Below are 21,849 nucleotides of genomic sequence, written 5' to 3' on the forward strand. Positions count from 1 at the left end.
ATTCTTAGTTTTTTGAGGAACCTCCATACTGTTTTCCATAGTGACTGTACCAATTTGCAGTCCCGCCAGCAGTGTATGAGGGTTCCTTTTTCTCCACATCCTCTCCAGCATTTGTTGTTACTCATCCTATTGATTATAGCTATTCTAACAGGTGTGAGATGGTATCTCATTTTGGTTTTGATTTGCATTTCCTAATAGGTAGCGATGTTGAGTATCTTTTCATATATTTGTTGGCCATTTGTATGTCCTCTAGGGAGAAGTGTCTGTTCACGTCCTCTGTCCATTTTTTATTAGATCATATGCTTTTTTGTTGTTATTGAGTTGTATGAGTTCTTTGTATATTTTGGATATTAGGCCCTTATTGGAAGAATTGCTCGCAAATATATTTTCCCATTCAGATGGCTGTCTCTTTACTTTGTTGACAATTTCTTTTGCTGAGCAGAAGCTTTTTAGTTTGATGTAGTCCCATTCATTTATTTTAGCTTTTACTTCCCTTGCTTTTGAGGTCAAATTCATAAAATCCTCTTTAAGTCCAAGGTCCTTGAGTTTAGTTCTTCTGTTTTCTTCTATGCATTTTATTGTTTCAGTTCTTATATTCAGGTCCTTAATCCATTTTGAGTTAATTTTGGTGTGTGGTAATAGACAACAGTCTAGTTTCATTCTTTTGCAGGTGGCTTTCCAGTTTTCCCAGCACCATTAATTGAAGAGGCTTTCCTTTCTCCATTATTTGTTTTAGGCTTTTTTGTCAAAAATTATTTGCCAATATAAATAGGAATTTACTTCTGGACTCTTGATTCTGTTCCACTGGTCTGTGTGTCTGTTTTTCTGCCAATACCATGCCGTTTTGATTACTGTCACTTTGTAGTATAGTTTGAAGTCGGGCAGAGTGATGCCTCCAGCCTCGTTCTTTTTTCTCAGAATGGCTTTGCCAATTTGGGGTCTTTACTGCTTCTATACAAATCTGATGATTTTTTGTTCTATTTCTTTAAAAAATGCCAATGGGATTTTGATGGGGCTTGCATTAAATCTACATGATGCTTTAGGTAATATGGTCATTTTAACTATGTTGATTCTTCCAATCCAAGAACACGGAATATCTTTCCATTTCTTTGTATCTTCTTCAATTTCTTTTAATAGGGTCTTGTAGTTTTCGTTATATAGGTCCTTCACATGTTTCATTAAATTTATTCCTAGGTATTTTATTCTTTTTGTTGCAATTGCAAAAGGCATTATTTTTAATATACTTTTTAGATGATTGTTTTCTTTCTCTGTGCTAAAGTTTTCATGTGTATAGTTGTTGAGTGCTTTGTTAGATTTTGCTCTTGTATCAAAACTGAGTAGAAGACACAAATTTAGAACTGCTATTTCTAAGACAGTATTATCACTAGTAAACCTGTTCATGTTGAAACAAAGATGGAAATTATTAGTAATGTGGAAGCAGTTCGTGATTAGCCTTTAATCAGTGGTCATTAGACTTAAATCAGCTGATGATGTTTGGTTATGAAGGAAACAAGAGTTAAGGACATGTATAAAGTATTAGAAATCTGTTACCAAAGAGTGTGCCTAAAAACGAAGATAGAGAGTCTATAACATTTAAAGCTCTCCAGGAAGCTACCCTTAACTACCCCTCAACACGGAAACCTATTGTTTGTGTTTCATATGTGATTTTGTATCATTCTAGAGATGTACTGGGTGACCGTGTGTGTGTGTGTGTGTGTGAGAGAGAGAGAGATACATATGTATGTATACACACAGAATTTATATTCCATTGGGATCCCTGTCTCCCTTCATGCTAACTTGAGTCTCACTCGTGTTTAGTATAGACACGTGTCCTTGTTTCCGTTACTAGGAAAGCTGACCTACATGACTACAATAAATGTAGGCAATGCGGAAGTTCGTTCATCGTGGCACAGGGCAGCGCATGCCTTGGCAGCAGCACTGGCCATTCCTTCCATCTGGGCTGCTCTCCCTGCAGGCCTGGAACTCCCTCCTTAGCCCCTAAAATCTTGGCTTCAATGGCACTTTTTCAGGGAGGCCTTTCCTGAAGACTCTATTTAAAATTACATACCTTTTTCCTCACCTGTTAAATTCCCTGTTTCCGTTTAATTCCCTTTAATTTTTCTATAAGGTATACCACTTAAATACTAAGTATTTTACTTATTATGTTGACTGTCTTTCTTCTTCTCACTAAAATATAAGTTCCTGAAGGGCAGACACATGTTTTACTCATTGCTATAGCCTTAGAACCTGGAGCAGTGCCTGGCTCAACATACATTTATGGAATGAGTGATTTATCATGTCCAGGTCAGTCTGGCTTCTGTATGTAGGATGCATTGTAGGGCAGCAGGGATTTAAGTAGGAAGTCCAATCAGGTGACTGTTGAGGGAGTCTGGTTGAGTGGAAGGAGTAGCTTAAATATTTGGGGATGGAAGAAATGTAATGAGCGAAAGGAAAGAAATCAACTTGTCCTAGAAGAATGAGGACTCCTGCCCAAGCCCCACACCCACCACCCAAATACTCTGCAGGCTTCTACTACAGACAGTCCCAGCCATAAATACTGAAAGACCTGTGCTTTCCCAGACCCCTGGTCCTGAGGACTCTTGTTCATATCCTGACAAGTACCAAACGATATAAATCCTAGAAGTTAACGAGGCACTGTAAGACTGGGAGTATGGGTTACCATTTGAAAGTCCTGTTTAGGAAAAAAGGAAAGGAAGAGAGAGCTATATAATTTTTAACACAAAATAATAATGGTAATAACAGTTAAGAATCATCGAACCCTTGTTATGGCCAAAGACAGTGCCATGTGCATTATAGGGTCCTTATTCAATGAAATAGCAAAATGGCACAATCTGAAGTGTTGTCCAGGCCTGGAAGAGCTAGTTTTTCACCGTTAGTGCTCAAGTTCTAAGCCCACAGTATTTCACTCATTCCGAGTAAAGCCACCCTAACAATTTTATGTTTTCTAGAGAGGCAGTTATATAATTAGAAAAACAAAATTTCCTCTCCTCTCTATTGTCTAATTACTCATACTTTTGGAACAATAATAGCAGTAATAATAAATATCTTTTCCTTGATTCTGTTATTAATGTGAATTCTTCTAGTGTTTTATTTTTATACTTGGTACAGTGTTAAAATTTTTGGTTTTGGATCAGGATTGAGTATTGAATTTGACCAAATACTTTTGAAACATTTATCAGGCTGAGCATATGTCCTTTTTCCATGGTCTATTAATATGGTATTAAGAGATTCCTAATAGTGAACATTCTGGAATTCCTAGACCAATCCTTTGTTCAAATTGAATATTTAAGTAATATTTCAGGAATGGTTAGGAGTACTGTAATTACTGAATTTTCATATTTAAGAATGTGCTTTTGCTTTCTCTGTACATGAATAGAGTACTGGCCTGTTGAATTCTTGAGTCACATGTGGGTAACCTATTTTTAACCTATTTTTCTTAAGCAGTAACTCTTCAGCGTTAACTTTTAAATTAGGTCTCTAAATTCCACGAAGATATAACAAATCTTATTAAACTTTTGGCAGTACATAGTGTTTCAACTTAAAATGATTAATATTTTCCAACATAGCAAACATTTTGTTCTCATTTGTTTTTTGAAATGGTATATATAATGTGTAAAATACACATTATTTAACAAAAACCTACATATTCTAATGTAAATACTATAAATATTAACTAATTTTTGTTTTTACATCAACACTGTGAGATCATTACCGTTTAACAGGTGAGAAAACTTGAGGACAGATATGTTAAGTAACACAGCTAACAGTGTCGTGGAGCTCAAATTTGAGCCAGGTAGTGTGGCTCCAGACTCGTTGTCTTAATCATTATGACATACTGCTTCTTTTTATAGTTCATAATGATGAAGACTAATGAACAGGAAAGAAATTAAACACACAAGCACTAGAACCCAGAGTAAGAAACAGAATATCACTGGTGTCCTCACCATGCTGTGTGCACCTCCTCATCCACACACTCCTACCTCTCCCTAGGATGCGACTTTTGTAGTAATTTCCTTCCTTTGCTTTTCTTTATAGTATTGCCATCCATAAATGAACCGCTAAACAATATATTTACTTTTAGTCTGTTTTTAAAGTTTATCTAATGGATTCTTGCTATATGTATTTTGCTGGGACTTTGTTTGAATTATTTAATTCATTCATATTGACAATATGTAGCTTTAGTCTATTAATTTTAACTAGTCACTTCAGGCTGGTATAAGAGAATACCATAGACTAGGTGGCTTAAACATTAAATATTTATTTGTCACTGTTCTAGAGGCTGGCAGTCTGAGATCAGGGTGCCAGCATGGTAGGGTTCTTGGTGAGGACCCTCATCCTGGTTCACAGACAGCAGCCTTGCTATGCCTTCACATGACAGAGAGCAGAGAGGAAGCAGGTGCACTAATCCCATCACAAGGGCTCCACCCGCATGACCTAATGACCCCACAAAGGCACCGCCTCCTAAATTATCCCATTGGGATTTGGCGTCAACATAAGAATTTTAGGGAGACACAAATATGAAGTCCACATTTACTATTGTCAGTAATTCCTTTGTATAAATATTTGACAGTTTATTTATCCATTCTATTAATGATGGATATTTGTGTTGGGGTCCTTTTTTTTTTTTTTTTTTTTTTTTGCTATTGTGCAATGCTACTTTTAAAATTATTAATTGTGGTATACCTCTGCAAGTTAGACTTAACCTACGTGTGTAGACCTATTAGTGGGCTTGCTAAACCACCCATTCAGGTTTCCTTTTATTAAGTGCCTATTCAAGTCTTTGCCAATTTTTCTAGTGAGCTTAGTGTTCCATAGACATTGTCTTCCAGGTCTAGGTACTAGTTCTTCATGAGTCATTGTTACAAATATCTTTTTAATTTTTTTTAAATTTTATTTTGTCTTTGGATGACTGGAAGCATGTAATTATTCTTCCAATGTTTATTCTCCCTTTTGGTTTTTTTTGCTTCTTTTATCTTCCCATTCTGTTTATATTTAAAAATTTTACTTCTTAACCCTCTACATAGTTTCCAAACTTAGTATTTTCTGCATATCACCTGTGAGTGGAGGTGGTTCTGTCTGGAGTTTGTGTTTGTCTGACGGTGTGAATGGGTCCCATTTGCCCTTTGTGTTTTTCCTGGTTATACTCTAAATGTTCTAAGGAAACTGTAATTGGATAGCTGGATATGATAGTGAGGCGGGACAAGTGGCCGCCTCTAATGTATGTGTTGTCTCTTATTTTCATACCTGACTGGATAGGTCTTCTCTGGTTACTCTGATGTGCACGTGTTGGAGGAAGACCCAGCTTTGCTTACCACTTTTTCTTTAATGTAAGCAGATTAGGTTGGAAGGAGGTGGTCCAGTTAGTGCATACCCCTTGCCTCACAGTAAAGCCCTTGCCCACAGGCCTGTGGTCTCCTGGTTCAGTGTTGATATCTGCTGTTGACTTGATCATGCTGACAACTGGATTCTTAAGTTGTAGTTTCCTGCCCTCCACCTCTCTGCCCTCAGGCCATCTGTTGGGCATAAGATATGGGGTCTGAGAGAATGAAGTCTCAGTGGTTCCCCTGTTATTTATGGACTGGTTCACTTTCTTTCTCTTCTTTCCAGTTGTCTTCCTAATTGTAGGGACATCTTCGAAAGCTCTCAGACATGCCCTATAGTTACTCTGTTTTATTCTCATTCCCACCTTATACAGTTTTCACTCTCCCAGCATAGAAACCAATGTGCATTTGAATTTTTTATTTTTTACAGACTGGGAGACAAGACTTGAAACCAAAGAGCCAACTCTAAAGCCCAACATTACTGAAGATTTATCCTATAGGGTAATAATGGAAAGGGAAGGTCTCTGGCATTCTTCTTTAGGGAAAACCTGGGAATCTGATAGTTGGTTAGAGGGGCAACAGAAAAACCAAGATAGACTTCTGGGTCAAGTGGCCTTTACCCAAAAGGAAACCCTCACTGAGAGGAGGGTATGTGGAGGTAATGAATTTGAAAGATGTTCCAGTCAGTGTTCAGTTATTGATAAACAACAAAATACTCCTGGGGGAAAAAGGCCTTATAATCAGAATTCACATGGAAAAGATATCAAACAAAATTCTGAATTAATTAAAACTCAAAGAATGTTTGTAGGAAAGAAGATCTATGAATGTAATGAATGTGGGAAGGCCTTCGGCCAGAGCTCATCTCTTCTTAAGCACCAGAGGATTCATACTGGAGAGAAACCCTATAAGTGTAATGTATGTGGGAAGCACTTCATTGAACGCTCCTCCCTTACTGTACATCAAAGAATTCATACTGGAGAGAAACCCTACAAATGTAATGAATGTGGGAAAACCTTCAGTCAAAGCATGAACCTTACTGTTCATCAAAGAACTCATACTGGAGAGAAACCCTATCAGTGTAAAGAGTGTGGAAAAGCTTTCCGCAAGAATTCATCCCTTATTCAACATGAAAGGATTCATACTGGAGAGAAACCCTACAAATGTAGTGAATGTGGGAAAGCTTTTACCCAAAGTATGAATCTCACAGTGCATCAAAGAACACATACAGGAGAAAAACCCTACGAATGTAATGAATGTGGAAAAGCCTTTAGTCAAAGTATGCATCTTATTGTACATCAGAGAAGTCATACTGGAGAAAAACCCTACGAGTGTAGTGAATGTGGAAAAGCATTTAGTAAGAGCTCAACTCTTACCCTGCACCAACGAAATCACACAGGAGAAAAGCCCTACAAATGTAACAAATGTGGGAAGTCCTTTAGCCAAAGTACATACCTTATAGAACATCAGAGACTTCATTCTGGAGTAAAACCTTTTGAATGTAATCAGTGTGGAAAAGCTTTCAGTAAAAATTCATCTCTTACTCAGCATCGGAGGATTCATACTGGAGAGAAACCTTATGAGTGTATCGTATGTGGAAAACACTTCACTGGACGATCATCCCTTACCGTACATCGGGTTATTCATACTGGAGAGAAACCGTATGAATGCAATGAATGTGGAAAGGCTTTCAGCCAGAGTGCATACCTTATTGAGCATCAAAGAATTCATACTGGTGAGAAACCCTATGAATGTGATCAGTGTGGCAAAGCCTTCATTAAGAATTCGTCCCTTATAGTGCATCAGAGAACTCACACAGGAGAGAAACCCTATCAGTGTAACGAATGTGGGAAAGCCTTCAGTCGGAGTACAAACCTTACACGACATCAGAGAACTCATACGTGAAGAGAGTTTTTATTGGACCCTTTACCATGATTAACTCTTCAGTGATAATCAGATTAGTCATATAATGTAGAAACCTAATAAATGTAACAGTCTTAGGAATCTTTTAGTTGAAGTATATTATACCATATCAGATAATACAAACCACTGCAGAGAAACCATATAAAAGTGGAAAGATCTTGATTGATTCAGAAAGTAAAACTTTGTCAGAAGGTTTAAGTAGCTGACACTCTAAACAATGAGGATTCATGCTGAAGATAAGTTCTCTTGTATCATGCTGCAGATTCTCCAGTGGGCATCAGAGACTTCACACTGGAGAGAAAATGTGAGTGCTTAATTGGACAGCCCAGAGTCCTGGTATATAATCTGATCTGCCACTAACCTGGTCAAGCCACCTACTTTCACTGAGTCACAGTGTCCTAATTTGGTAAATGAGGGATTTTGGATTTAGAAGGTCTCCGGGATCCCTGTGAGCTCTGAAAAGCTGCAGACCTATAAATATAATGAATGGTGGGATATCCTTGATCCTTTACCATGTTATATATGTTATGTAGATGCTCCTATTCCACAGTATGGTTTCTCTGGATGTTGTGAGTTAAAATTCTCTACCTCTCAATCCTCTTATCCCTCCAAGTTCCTCCCCTTCTCCTTGAATTATTTTCTTCCCTAAAATATAGGCTGGTTGCTACTAGATGATGGAATAATTGTACAGATCTTACGGCAATAGCATGCTGTTTTGAATTTACAATTAACAGTCATTAAATCGTTAAATAAGCTAATTATTTAGAAGACACTATAACTTAAATATAGTCTTTAAGTATATAGGATTGAAATGCATATCTTTGTATCATGCACTGTCAAAGTGAAAATGAGAATAGGCTAAACACTAATAGACATGAATGTCTAACTTATTAACAAAATCTTTAACTCAAAACCTATTCAGAACGATCACATGGACATTTTATGGACCTATAATTAAGATGGTAGCTAAGACAATTTCATTTATTTCACACACATTTAATAAGTGCTAAATATGTGCTAGACACAGTAAGAAAATCAAAATAATATATTCTTGTTTCCCAAGTTTAAAACTGAGAAAGTGGCAGTGGGATGGGAGAAGAAAGGAAGAATTCAAGCAACAGTGAGACAGAATCTAGATAACATAGTAACTGATTAAATGTGGGCATGTGAATTTATTTGGGTAGGTAGGGATGCCATAATTAAAAACATAAAGTTGACCAATTTTGTGGGGGAAATGATGAGTTCAGCCTGGGGGCATTTTGATGAGTCTGGATATCCAAGTGAGACTTCCTAACGGGCAGCAGAATAAGTAGAAGGACAGTGATGGAAGGCTGCTCTGGAGTACAGTAGTCCCCCCTTATCTACAGCTTTGCTTTCCACAGTTCCAGTTACCCACGGTCAACTCAGATCCAAAAATATTAAATGGAAAATTCCTAAATAAAACAATTCACATTTTAAATTATGTATTGTTCTGAGTAGCATGGTGAACTCCCGTGCCATCCCACTGTGTCATCACCTCACTTTATCACATTACATAGGCATTGTATCATGTCATGTCACAAAAAGAGTGAGTACAGTATAATAAAATATTTGGAGACCTCATTCACAATTTGCTACAGTATATTGTTATAATTGTTCTAGTTTATTATTATTGTTAATCCTTTACTATGCCTAATTTATAAGCTGAACTTTATCATAAGAATGTATTTATAGGAAAAAAAACATAGGACATATAGGGTTCTGTACTATCCATGGTTTCGGGCATCCAGAGGGGGTTCTGGAGCATGTCCTTCGTGGATAAGAGGGGATGGCTGTACTGTTATTGAGTGGGGAAATGGAGGAAATGGAATCAGTAGAAGCTGAGGGGAAACAGCCAAGAAAAACATAAAAAATATCAGAAGAAGGTGGTGGCACAGAAGTAAAGGGAATTTTAGCACAGGGACAGGAATAATATTTCCAAATGCTACAGAAGGTTAAAGTAAGATAACAATAGAAATATGGCCTTTGGTTTTTGTTATTTGATAACCTCTGTAAATTTTAGTAGGTTGAAGAGTGAGTTAAGGGTTGAAAGAGACTTAGTAGCGTGACTGGGAAAGGAAAGTTCAGAAAGATAACTAGAGGGAGACAGAGAGAGTAGAGCTATCAGAAGAGCTTTGGGCTACACATAATAGGCCAGTTAATAATGGCTTACAAACAGATAGTTTATTTCCTCACATAACAAATCTGGAGGTGACTGGCATTTGTTCAGAGACAAAATAATTCAATGTCTTGAGTTTCATGGTGTTGCCATCATGATCACATGATGGCTTCCGTAGCTTCAGGTAAAATATCTGTGAAAAGCACTGACTTAGCAAACAATCTGCTAAGACTGTGTACGTGATTCCAGGTAGAAGAATTCACGTTTACTACCTAAAAGGGGCATGGAGTGTTGAATGGTGTGGAAAGGAAGGACATGCAACTTAACATGGGGAATAAGATCTGGAGCACAGGTAGAGGCCATGGGAATCTTTCTCCAGGGAGAAGGAGACTGTCCATGGGGAGAGCTGGTGATCAGTGATGTGAGCAGAGGACGTTTGTGTGTGACAATGAAGGAGGTTCCCGATGGATTCTCAGTGTTTGGTCCTTGAGCAATTCAGTCTCTTTGGGCTACATGACCTCTAAGTTTTAATTATGGAGTGTGAACATCAGAGACAGAATGAAACTGAATTAACTATCCTCAGAAATAGATTTCAAATAATATCTCCATTATATCCAGTTTCCTCTTTTCCCTTCACTTATTTTTTCGTTTTCCTGCCCCATCTCAAGAGACAGGAAGGGGAAGAAAAGAGGCCGAGAGGAGAAATGGGTAGAAAATAGATGAAAATGATAGCACAATAAAGGCTCAAAAGGAAGGCGCAGGACAAGATTGGAGAGGAAAAATGAAGTTATTGAAGCATAAGGTGGATGCAGTAACTCAAGATTGGTAAAATATTGACCCATAGAGGGAGCATCAAGGGAAATGAGTCAGATAATTGGAGGTTTCACTATTATTTCAGGAGTCTGGGAAGCCTTAGGCCCTCCTTGTGTGGCAGCCATTCTGGGCAACGACTAATGAGGACAACCTTTGCACCCTTTCTCTATCAATAGGTGCAGGACTCCTGGCTGCATGTGCTAGATATAAGACCTTGGGCAGGACATTGGACATAATGATGCCTTGGTTTTCTCATTTGTTAAGTGTATAAACCTCAGCTTTGGATTACAGATAACTAATGTAAAGTGCTTATAAAAGTGCCCAACATGTAGTTAGTGCTCAACGAACGTTTTATTATCATCCTCATGTACCTGAAAACAGAATAATACCCAAACTTCTTAGTGTGATGTCCAGAACCCTTAATTATCTTAAAATGACTAGGCTCTCCAAACAGATACCTTGTAGAAGGGTTATGTAATGGAATCTGTCCCTCCCTGGACTGCTAATAGCCTAACAGGTTTCCCTGTATGCCCTCGAGCCCTGCCAGCCTGTTCTCCCCACAGTTGACCAGTGATTTCTGTCAGTGTGCTCAGCCATGTCACTATTTTGCTGAACCCCCGTGGGTGGTTTCCATCACAGATTAAATCCAGAGTTCCTACAATGGCCTCAAGGCTTCTGGTTGCCTCCGACCTCATCCCATCTCCCACTCTCCCCTGTTCACATGCTCTCCGTTCTGGTCCTGCTAAGCCTCAAACTCATCAGCCCTTCTCAGGACAGCGTTCCTGTTCCCTCCTCAGATGGCTTGTTCCCAGGTAGGCAGGTGGGTTCCTCCCTGTCTCTATTCCTTTCTCTATTCATATGTTATCTCCTCAAAGAAAACTTCCCCAAATGCTACTCATAATTAACTCCCATTGCCCGTCACAGTCTAAATCTTAACACGGCTTCACTGTGTCATCTGTACTTGGTATTTTGTTTTATTGACTGCCTCCCTGAGTAGAATTAAACCTGCATGAGTGCAGAGTTTTCACTGCTATTTCTCTAGCCCCTAGTCCAGCGTTAAGTGCTCCAAAAGTGTCTGTAGAATGAAACTGTCAGTAAAACCCAGGACAGAATGTTATGCTGTCACATAAAGTCACTGACATTGCTTCCTAAGAGTTCTCTGACAAACCTCAGGTCACATTCTTGGATGTTTTTTCACCACCGACAGAGTTAAAACCCTCTCATCTTTCCTTCCTGAGCTTCATGAAAATAAGTATTCAAAAACACCTAAATATTTCGAAGTTGGATGTTTCTGTATGTCACCTCATTCTTGCCCACCCCTGATAATACTGTAGACAAAAACAAATACCACTTTCTCTAAATACCACCCAGCTGTCCAAGAGAAAGCCTCCGTGGCACCCAGGCTCCTTCTTCCCCTGATAAGTCGCGGAGAACCAAGGCTATTCTCCCTGCTCGACGTATCTAAGGCGCCGTACCCTCGACTGTCGAGGCCACCGCCCAGGTCCCTGCCACCATCCGCTGTCCTGAACCGCCGCGGCAGCCTCCGCACTCGTCTGCCGGCCTCCAGCCCGACACTTGTGTCCTCCCCGCCCTGCACCCAACTTCTCGCCGAACCACCACCGCGCGGCCGCCAGCCACACTGTCAGTATCGTTTGCGTCCCTGGGGCCCGAGGCGCAGTCTCGGCGGGGTCCTTCCTCTGGAACGCGCCTTTTCGGCTTCTTGCCTCCTACTCTGTCCTCGGAGACCGCCTTCGATCCGCTCTCCTCACCAGATCAGGCGCGGCCCCCCCGGACTGACTTCCCTTATCCCGCTGTCAACTTTCCGCTAGTCTCCATCTTCTTGGGCGTGTTTTCAAGGCAGAGCCCGAGTCTCAGCCTGACCAGAACGGAACCAAAGCCGCACCTGAGGGTTAGCCCACGGGTTGTTACCTGCATGACGGCACGGCGAAGCCCCGCCGAGGCCCCTGGGAAATGTAGTTTCAGTGAGGCAAGCCTCTAGGGGAGGGGTTTGAAAAGCGGGGCCCTATCTGCGCAGGCGCGCAACATTTTTCTCGCTGCGGGTTTGCCATCTGGGAAGTGGTCTGGGAAGCGGTCTGGGAAGCAGAAGCGCGCAGCCTTCGAACTTGTGGGGATTCAGCTCAGCGGTTCCCAGGGCAACGCGCAAGCGCAGTTCATACTCGGGCTGCAGATTCCAGGTCTTTGTGTTCTGCAGGCAATGTGGCGGTTGCGATCTCTAGCCACCGGCAGGGGCTCCTCGCAGGGCAACCCGGTGGTGACCAGCACGGTGGCCAGAGCCTTATCTGGAGAGCGGGAGCGGGCGTGGGTGGTCGCGCCCGGGGAGAAGGACGGAGGTAGGTCGGGGAGGTAGGTCTGGGTAGAGCTCCGTTCAGGAGGAGGCTGATCTGGTTCCTCAAACTTACCGGGATATATAGCTAAGGTTTGATTCCAAGAAGAGGGAGGACGACCCTGTGTGGGCTTTTGGGTTTCGAATCCGAATCTGTCAGTGCTGGTGGAAAGCGCTGTCAGGGCTTCTGGCGCGTATCTTGGAGCCGACCACCGGAAGCCCGAATACGCCCAGGGGTAGATGCTCTGGGTGGGGTACGGAGCCCCGTCCGCGGAATCCTCCCCGCGGCCACCCCCCTGTGTACCTAGCAGAGCAGAGGGCGGTAGGATGGGCTGGGTTGTGTGAAGCCTCTAACCAACCCCCCGCCCCTCACAAGCAAATACACTGCTTGCCCGCGCACCTTTGACTCCAGTTCACTTAAACTAGGCCCCAGAGAAGGAGAGGCGCGAGGCCAGAGAAGGGCTTGGCTTGAGAGAAGTCGGCAATGAAGATCCAGCCTTCCTCGTTTCTTTTTTGAGGAGGAAGACGACCCTCCTTCCGCACTTCCTCCACTCCTCTCCCAGAATTAGGCAGCTGTCCAGTGAGGGGACACTTCTCTAGAGATTTCAGCATAACTTAAGGGCAATGGCCGGAGAGTGGGGACAAAGCATGAGAACTGGGGCAGGAGGGCAAGTCAGTGCTTTTAGTATATGGAAGGGAAGATGCGGAGAATTCGAGTCGGGCGCTAGGAGAAGGATGGGAGCGGGGGCAGCATGGTGCGTGGAGGCCACCAGAAATACTCTTAGAGGGAGGAGAGAGAATGGGGAGCAAATAGGGAATAAGGAGCCAGGGCTGGGGGCTGGAGGCCGCCCGGGAAGTGCATGTTCACAGCCTCACTCAGGACAGTGTGCGGTGGCTTGACCTGGCTGGCTGTCCCCTCATGACAGGTGGGGAGGAGTTTCTGGCCTGAGGAGCCCTACTCTGCTTGTTCCTAAAAGTGCTCCTCAGAGAAGAAGGAATGGCTGTCAGGCGCCTGTCAGGCACGATCCAGGTGAGTGGGTGTTGCTGTGCGCTCCTCCCCGCCCCCCGCACTGAATCGCCATGGAAGATTGAATGTAGAGGTTTGGAGAGTGGGGCATTTTTTTTTTTTCCTGACCAGGAGCTTTTTTCCCAATCCGGTCTCACTCAGAGGCCTGACCCCGTCACTACTTTCTCCCCCACCCCCCATGGCAGGCTCATCCTAGTGGGCATCAAGCTAAGGAACTGGTTAAAGGTCACCTAAGTGACAAAAACTGGAACTGGAACCGGAACCTAGGTTGGTCTGAAATGGAAACCTGCACTCTTCCTACTAGCAAGTGCGATTCTGGTCTCAGTGGTAAAGGCGGTTCCTGAGCCAGGAGCTGAGAAGAGAGAGCGGGTGGAACAATTTCTTGGGGCAGTAGGATTTACTGGACTCTATTTTAAAAATTTTTTATAATGACATTTGGTTTTTTACTTCAGAGGAATATTGCATACCAATGAAATTATTCAAAAGCTGTGGTACATGTATACAATGGAATGTTACTCAAACAAAAAAAGAATGAAGTCTAACCATTTGCGACAACATGGATGGACCTAGAGGGTATTTAAGCAGAGTGAAATAAGTCAGACAAAGGCAAATACCATATGATATCACTTATATGTGGAATCTAAACAACAAAATAAAAACAAAGAGTCATAGGTCCAGAGAACAAACTAATGTTTGCCAGATGGGGATGGGGTTGGGTGGCTGGGAGAAAAACGTGAAAGGATGAAGAAGTACAAATTGTTAGTTACAAAATAGTCACGGGGATGTGAAGTACAGCATAGGGAGTATAGTCAATAATATTGTCAATAATATTGTCATAACTATATATGGTATGTACTACTAATTAGGATCACTTCGTAAATTATATAAATATCTGATCACTATGTTGTACACCTCAAACTAATATACTATTGTATGTCAACTGTAATTGAAAAAAATTTTTTTAATTTCTTAAAAGATGTGTTTTCAATTGCAATAAATTACTGAAAGGCTCTGAGCAGTGCCAGCCTCTATAGAGTATGGGTATGGACTATACTTTGAAGGATCAGCATTCAGCTGAGTGTATAAATTCTGATGAATTTGATTAAATTGTTCTCATTCCTTCACATTTAAGCCTGTCCAGGGTAGGAACCGCTGGCAGAAATCACTGAAAGGGCTGAGCAGCCTGTCGAAGGTGCTGTGTTCAGCCCAGTCACACTCACTGGCTGCTCCTGGTCCCACCCCTGGATGTTGACTTTTCCTTTAGGACCCATTTTGGGCACCACTTTCTCCGTGAGGCTGGTCTCCATGGTGCTAGTCCACTGTGCTATTTCTCTTCCCTGACCTTTTCATCAAGTTCATTGTGTCACACAAGTATCTTGTGTTTACAAGCTGCTTTAATTTGGTTGCCTTTCAACAGACCTGTATTAGGTGTGTAAGATGTGCAGCGGTCAACAGGGTTGGGCTTGCTATTACAGGAATCGGTGACCTTCAAGGATGTGGCTGTGCTCTTCACCCAGGATGAGTGGGCACAGCTGAACCCTGCTCAGAGGGCCCTGTGCAGGGATGTGATGCTGGAGAACTACAGCAACCTGGTCTCGCTGGGTGAGTGCTGGGACGCCTCTCTGGAGCCCTCACACTGCTTGCACAGAGAAGGCCGGGCTGGGCACAGGCTGACTGAGGATGTTATTTTCAAGGCTCCGACATGCCTGTTCTTGGTGTCCCGGGCACAGGATTCTTTTGGAGCCTAAGGTGAGTAAGGGTCGAATCCTCCCTCCCTTCGGCAGGGAGAAGGGCCGGGAACAGGTTGTCTGTGTCAGGCCTGAGCCATCTTCTTGTCCTCTGGGAAAATGTCTCTACCCTAGGCCTTCCTATCAAGTCACCTTTTCCAAAAAGTTTCAAGAATCAGATCTCATCCTTGCAGTGATTTTATCTCTAATATGAACAGATGTGCTCCATTTTTTTCCCTCAAAAACAGGACTCTTAGGACCCAAGCCAGATATATTCGCCGAGCTTGGGAAAGGGGAAGAAGAATGGGTGCCGGACACCGCTGGAGGCTCCTGTCCGGGTAAGAATCCCGCATGTGGGAGACATTGGGAGAAACTCAGCAAATGCAGCAAGCCGTGGGCTGAGAAATGAGCATCTTTTCCCTTTTGTTCACTTCGATACTTTGTTGCCACATTTGTCCCCACCTGCATGTGGCCCTCCTTCTTTGTGGCAGTTTGGGCCTCCCTGGACCCTTGTCTCCGTGGTTTTTTTTCTCTCCCTGTTTGTCATAGATTAATAGTCCCCGGTTTAGAAAAGATCTCACATGTAATCTGGGCGGCTCCCCCACCATGCTTGCATGTCCCTTGTCCTGTTCGGCATGTGACAGACAGTGCAGCCTCTGCTAACACTTCTTTAGCAAGGAGGAGCCATGCTGGGTCACCCACAGCAGGGCGGCTTCTGGTCCTACAGGCCAGTTACCATGTGCTTGCGATGGCTGCTTTCCTGGCTAAACATTGCACGTCTCTTCAACTCCCTTCCTTTTTGTTCATACTCGTGTACAGACAGCCAGCCAACGTGTAATTGTTCAGCTTTTGTGGCACTGCACTGGGCTCTCAGCACCAGGAGAGCAAGGCCAGGTCCATGGGATGTTTTACTTGGCACCTGGTGAGTGGCATAGATTTGTTGCTTGGGGACACAGAGAACATGACAGTTTAGTGGCTGTTTCTTGTCTTGAGCAGCCCACTGGGTCTGGTAGCTTTAAGACCAGGAGTGAGGGTGCCTCTCCTACATCTCAGTGTTCTAGAGAGCATGCTGCCTTAACTAAGATATTACAGCAGGTCACTTTCACTACAACATTTTTGCAGTTTAGAATATTTAAATATATATTTTAAAACCTTTTGTTATTGACTTTGCCCAGTGAAGTAGGCAGGAATTTATCTCCTACAGTAAATAACTCTATACCTGGAATGTTGAAGACCCAATCTGTTATGGAATTTAAATGTCTTAACTCCAAAACAGTTATCAAAAAAAATCTTTTAACTTACTCCAATAGTGTTCTGAATTTGTAGGTTCTATTTTAACCAAACTAAGGCATTGTAATATTTCATTTTGTATTATACAAGCAGTGTGATAACAAAAAAAGAGGAGGGAATTAAAAGAAATCCATCCTCTGTCCTACCACTCTGGCATCATAACCTCATTTATTCTTCAATTTATTTGTCATTAACACTCATTCTTTTTTGCACTTGTGGGGGAGCATGAAGACAAAGAAGGACTTTGATGCCCACAGGGGACTTTAGAGCCAGGTGTGGGTCACAACTTTAAAAACCAGGTGGGGGTGCTTGATTCCTTCCCAGGTGCCTCTCACAGCCCTTGTTTCCAGACCTCTTATTTCTGCATTGCCTGGATACCCCAAACTTGGAGCCCATTCATGAAGGAAGATTAGTGGTTATCTGGTCTTGGAAAGAGGTCTTATTTTATATCTCCCAATAAAGTGGTTATCTGGTCTTGGAAAGAGGTCTTATTTTATATCTCTCAATACAGATTTATAGCTGTTTCCCCCATTTCTTAATAAGGTTATGTATTTTTACTTTTGAACCGTATCATCCCCTTTTGCTTTTTAACTGGAAATTGCTACTGTAAAAAGATGATAATCATTTCCAAATATTTATCCCCCTTGTCACTCTGTCTTATTCTTAAAATATTCTTTGGACTCCTTTTTAGTTTTTGTTTTTACTTACTTCTATTTCACTTCTTAATGACTGGCTAGGACTTCAGAAACAGCGAAGGACAATGCTACTGGGTTTGCTCTGATTTTAAGAGACTGGATCGAGACCTTTTTCATTGTTGCATCAATTACTCTTGGTTTAGAATAGACACTTAATTTTTAATAGGAATAAGAACAAGTCCTTTTGATAAGTAGCTTTCCTTCTATATTTTTCTCTTCCCCGGGTCATGAGCTTATAGAGGGAGGAAAAAGCTGACTGAGTGCCCATGGCTGGGCACCCTGCTGAGTGATTTCGGGGGAATTATGTCAGTTGCCATCTTTAATAATTACAGCCTGTGGGGCAAGTATGGTGAACCCCACTTAACAGTTAACAGTTGCCATCTTTAATAATTACAGCCTGTGGGGCAAGTATGGTGAACCCCACTTTATGGAAAACCAAGCCTCAGAGTGGTTAATCAATTTGGACGGATTTAATGTTGCTATTACATGGCAAGCCAGGATTAGGGTGAAGCCAGCATGAAACCCATCTGACCCTCAAATGTGTCATTTTTTTCTCCTCTAAAATGGCTTTAATTACACAGAAATTGTTTACTCAGTAAACCTAAAGAAAACTACCTGATCCCTTATTTTGAGTAGTTTGCTAATAACTTTTTGTATTTTTTTCTTATTTATTAATCCATTTATGTTTGTTTTTTGTTATATCAATTGTACATTTTACCATTTAGCTTAAAATAATCAAATTTTAACTATAAAATGTATTCATTTACCGTTGTGCATGATATGCCTCTATAATTTTAACATTTTAATATTATGTCCTCTTTCTCATTCCTCATTTTACCTGCATATTTTTTTCTCTTAAATTTGTTGGCAATTATTTTTTAGAAAACCAGCTTTTATTTATTTCTCTGACATGTAATTTTATCTCTACACTTAGCATTATCGTTTCCTTTCTTTACCTTAAATAAGTGTGTTTTGAATATACATCCTAGGTACAAAAGAGGATATGTAATATTTTTTGATCAGTTTGAGGAATAAAGGAACAACACCCATACATACCCCACTGTCAGCTTAAGGATCAGAAAGTAGTGGCACATGCGAAGTCTCGCGTGCGCCCCCTTGAGCCTTCCTCCTTTCCTGCTGGCAGCTCTGTGCTGGTCTCCACAATTTTACCACATTGACCCACAGCTCGAAGCAATTTTATGGCTGTAAAATTTGATACATATATATTGTACTACAGATACTTTTCCATACCTTCTGTTTTTATTTTATTTTATTTTTTAAATTTTATTTTATTAGTTTCAAGAATATACAGTACATTGCTTAGACATTTATATAGTTTGTAAAACAATCCCCCTGATTGCTCTTTCTCTTCTGTGGCTCTCCACCTAGCCAAAACATTAATGTTAACTGCATTCCCTATGCCATTCTTCCCATCCTCGTGACCATCTATCAGCTAGTAATTTGTACTTCTTTAACGCTTCACCCCTTTCTCCCAGCCCCCAACCTCACTCCCCTCTGTCCGTCACCAGATTGTCCTCTATATTTGTGAGTCTGTTTTTGATTAGTTTGTACTTTTTGTTCCTTAGATTCCACATGTAAATGAAATCATATGGTATTTATCTTTCTCTGTCTGACTTATTTCACTCAGCATAATAACCTCTAGGTCCATCCATGTCATTGCAAATGGTACGATTTCATTTTTTTTAATAGCTGAGTAATATTCCATTGTATATATGAACCATAATTTATCCAATTGTCTGTTGACGGGCATTTAGGTTGCATCCATATCTTGGCTATTATAAATTGTGCTGCCATGAATATAGGGGTGCATAGATCTTTATGAATTATTGTTTTGGTTTGCTTTGGATAAATACACAGAAATGCAACTGCTGGGTCAAAAGGTATATCCATTAGCGGGGTCGTCGCTCGTCAACTATTCTAGTGACTCAGGCAGTGCGCCTACCCACGTACCAACCACACAGGGCTCATTCTTACCACAACTTTTGTTTTTAAATCCTTGTTCAGATGTGTAGCTCCAGGTGTTTCTTAACTGCACTTTGGTATTCCTTCAGTGATTGCTCCTTAATTGATCCTTTCTCTGGCTGATAGACCTGGAGGTTGTTTCCAGACGTTTTGCTGTGTTGACTAATGCTGACCTAAATATTCCTGTATGTACTTCCTTTTGTACACATAGGCCTTGTTTGGGACTTTCTTTAGCATATTCATAGATAAAGAAATACTGCGTTTAACGGTATGTGCTTCATCGCCACTCAGTTTTCCCTGATTGCTGATTAAATGAATTCCAGATTATGCTAATAGTTGATGTAAGTTCCTATTATCTTACATTCTTGCCAAAATTTGGAACATTCAGACTTTTAAAAATTCTCCTGGTCCCATTCCTGAAAAACGGTGCCTCATCGTGGTCTTAATTTGCATTTCCTTGTGCAATTGAACATCTTTTTATATGTTGATTGTTTGTGTCCTATAACTTACATTCATATTTTTTGCCCATTTTTCTATTATAGTTATCTTTTTCTTATTCATTTTTGGGAGTTCTGTATATATATCTGGGAATCTAATACTTTATCAGTTAGTATATATTTCAGTCTATAGCTTATCTTTTCTCTTTCTTTACTAATAGCAATTTGTAATTAATGAACTACAATAGATCAGTCTTTACCTTTATGATCTTTATCTTAGTCCTTTTTGTTTCCTGTTTAAATAATCCTTTCTGCCCTCAGATCCATGAGGGAAGGACCAATTTGCTCTGGTGTCCTCATCACACCAGGTCCCAGTATGTATTTGTTGAATGAAAGCATGAATTTCTAAGCAGCTGTGAGAGGGGCCATCCTCCCTGCCCCATGTCTTGGGGGAAAGGCACTCAGCCTTTCACCATTGAGTTAACATTAGAGATAGGTTTGTTTATAGATGTTGTTTATCAGGTTAAGGAAATTTACACCTATTACTGGTCTGATAAGAGTTTTCTTATAAACAGATGTTGAATTTTTGTCAAATGCTTTTCTGAATCCTTAAAATGATGCTATGGTTGATATAGTGAATTACTGCAATTGGTTTTAAAATGTCAAATAAAATTCACATTCCTGGGATAAACTCAGTTTCGTCTTGATTTAGTATCCTTTTTAAATATTACTAGATTTAATTTGCTAACATTTCGTTAAGAATTTTTGCATCAGTATTTATGAGCAATATTAGTTTGTAATTTTTTTCCCCTTGGTATCAGAGTAATGTTAGCCTTATAAAATGGATTTGGAAGTTTCCCCTTCTCTTCATTTTCTGGTAAAACGTGTGGAGAATTGGCATCATTTCTTCATTAAATGTTTGGTAGAGCCAGCAAAGTCTTCTAGGCTTTTTTCCTTTTCTTTACCTTTTTTTTTTTTTTTTTTTTTTTTTTTTTTTAAGTCAACAGATTTGTGGGTATTGGGTTTAAGGGATTTAGAAAAATCCCCTCCTTGGCTAATGCCAAAAACCCCCATGCTTTACTTTTTTTTTTTTTTTTTTTTGGTGGGAAGGTTTTAAACTGCAAATTCAGTTTCCTCAGCTTTCAGCTCTTCAGTGGGCCACAGATTCTAGCTGCCTCAGTTTCCCCAAACCTTGATCTCTGTCACTTCAATTCATTGAGACTCCTGGGCTGTTTGGTCCTGTGCAATGACCTGGAATCTGCCTCCAGGGGCCAAACTGGGGTATCCCTAGGTTTTCCCTTGTCTGTTTCACTTCTCTCAGGGATCACCATCTTTCCCTGTCACTTATCCATTACCTAAAATCAGTTGTTTCATTTTTTTCTGGTTTTCTAATTGTTTACTACAGGAATTTATTGGGTTTTGAAATTTTGCCATCGTTTTTAATTTCCAGGAACTCGTTTCTCTGAATACTGCTTTATTTGTAAGCTCTTATTTATGTTTTACAGTTAAAATATTTTACCTTTAAAAATAATAATTTTCAAAAAGATCTTCTTCCTTCATACGCTCTGTGTCCTCAAATTTCCTCTTTGATTCTTTTGATATCTCTTTCCTGTTAGAGGCTTTAGCATCTGGTCATCCCTGACTGTCTGCCTAGCTAAACAGTGGGAAGCTGAAGTCCTTTTGAGAAGTGCTACATGCAAGTGAGTGGGACTTGAATCTTCAACACAGCTCTCCCGCCATCAGCTGCCTTGGTTATTTTTCATCCAGAGCTGCTCTGATGTACTTTCTCTGGGAGGAAATTCCTCTGGTCTTTTGCGGAGTCTGGAGAGGGATGTCCCTAGTCCCTAGCTGCTCTGCATTGGGAAAGGGCTCTGGGGGCCTAACAACTTTTTAAATTGACCTTAAACTCCTTCTTTTATCCTCCCCGCCCCCACCACACACACACTTCTGGAGGTTCCTGATGATGCGAATCCTTGAAGTCTTTGAGGATTTGGAAGTAAATTGGGCTAGTTTCTGGCCCTCCCCTAGGGGCTTGGGTCATACTACTTGCATGCCTTGCTTGAAACCCTAGAGTTACATAGTTTAAAGCTATATACACACACACACACACACACACACACACACACACACACAC

The 21,849-nt window shown here is 41.0% G+C and overlaps 2 protein-coding genes across 2 annotated transcripts in view; both read left to right on the forward strand.

The window, feature by feature from the left end:
- Positions 1-21,849, forward strand: part of ZFP2 (ZFP2 zinc finger protein) — a 50,850-nt gene that overhangs the window by 13,238 nt on the left and 15,763 nt on the right. Inside the window, 2 exon segments of the mRNA XM_011371949.2 lie at positions 5,773-7,240; positions 9,032-9,036. Of these exon segments, the coding sequence (XP_011370251.2) occupies positions 5,773-7,240; positions 9,032-9,036 (1,473 nt within the window).
- Positions 11,844-21,849, forward strand: part of LOC105299961 (zinc finger protein 354C) — a 22,149-nt gene continuing 12,143 nt past the window's right edge. Inside the window, exons 1-5 of the mRNA XM_023537736.1 lie at positions 11,844-12,563; positions 13,483-13,586; positions 15,059-15,185; positions 15,278-15,332; positions 15,559-15,648. Coding sequence (XP_023393504.1) covers positions 13,554-13,586; positions 15,059-15,185; positions 15,278-15,332; positions 15,559-15,648 — 305 coding nt within the window. The 5' untranslated portion in view covers positions 11,844-12,563; positions 13,483-13,553. The remainder of the gene's footprint in view (positions 12,564-13,482; positions 13,587-15,058; positions 15,186-15,277; positions 15,333-15,558; positions 15,649-21,849) is intronic.

The sequence above is a fragment of the Pteropus vampyrus genome, unplaced genomic scaffold (assembly GCF_000151845.1).
Source record: "Pteropus vampyrus isolate Shadow unplaced genomic scaffold, Pvam_2.0 Scaffold197, whole genome shotgun sequence".
Lineage (NCBI taxonomy): Eukaryota > Metazoa > Chordata > Mammalia > Chiroptera > Pteropodidae > Pteropus > Pteropus vampyrus.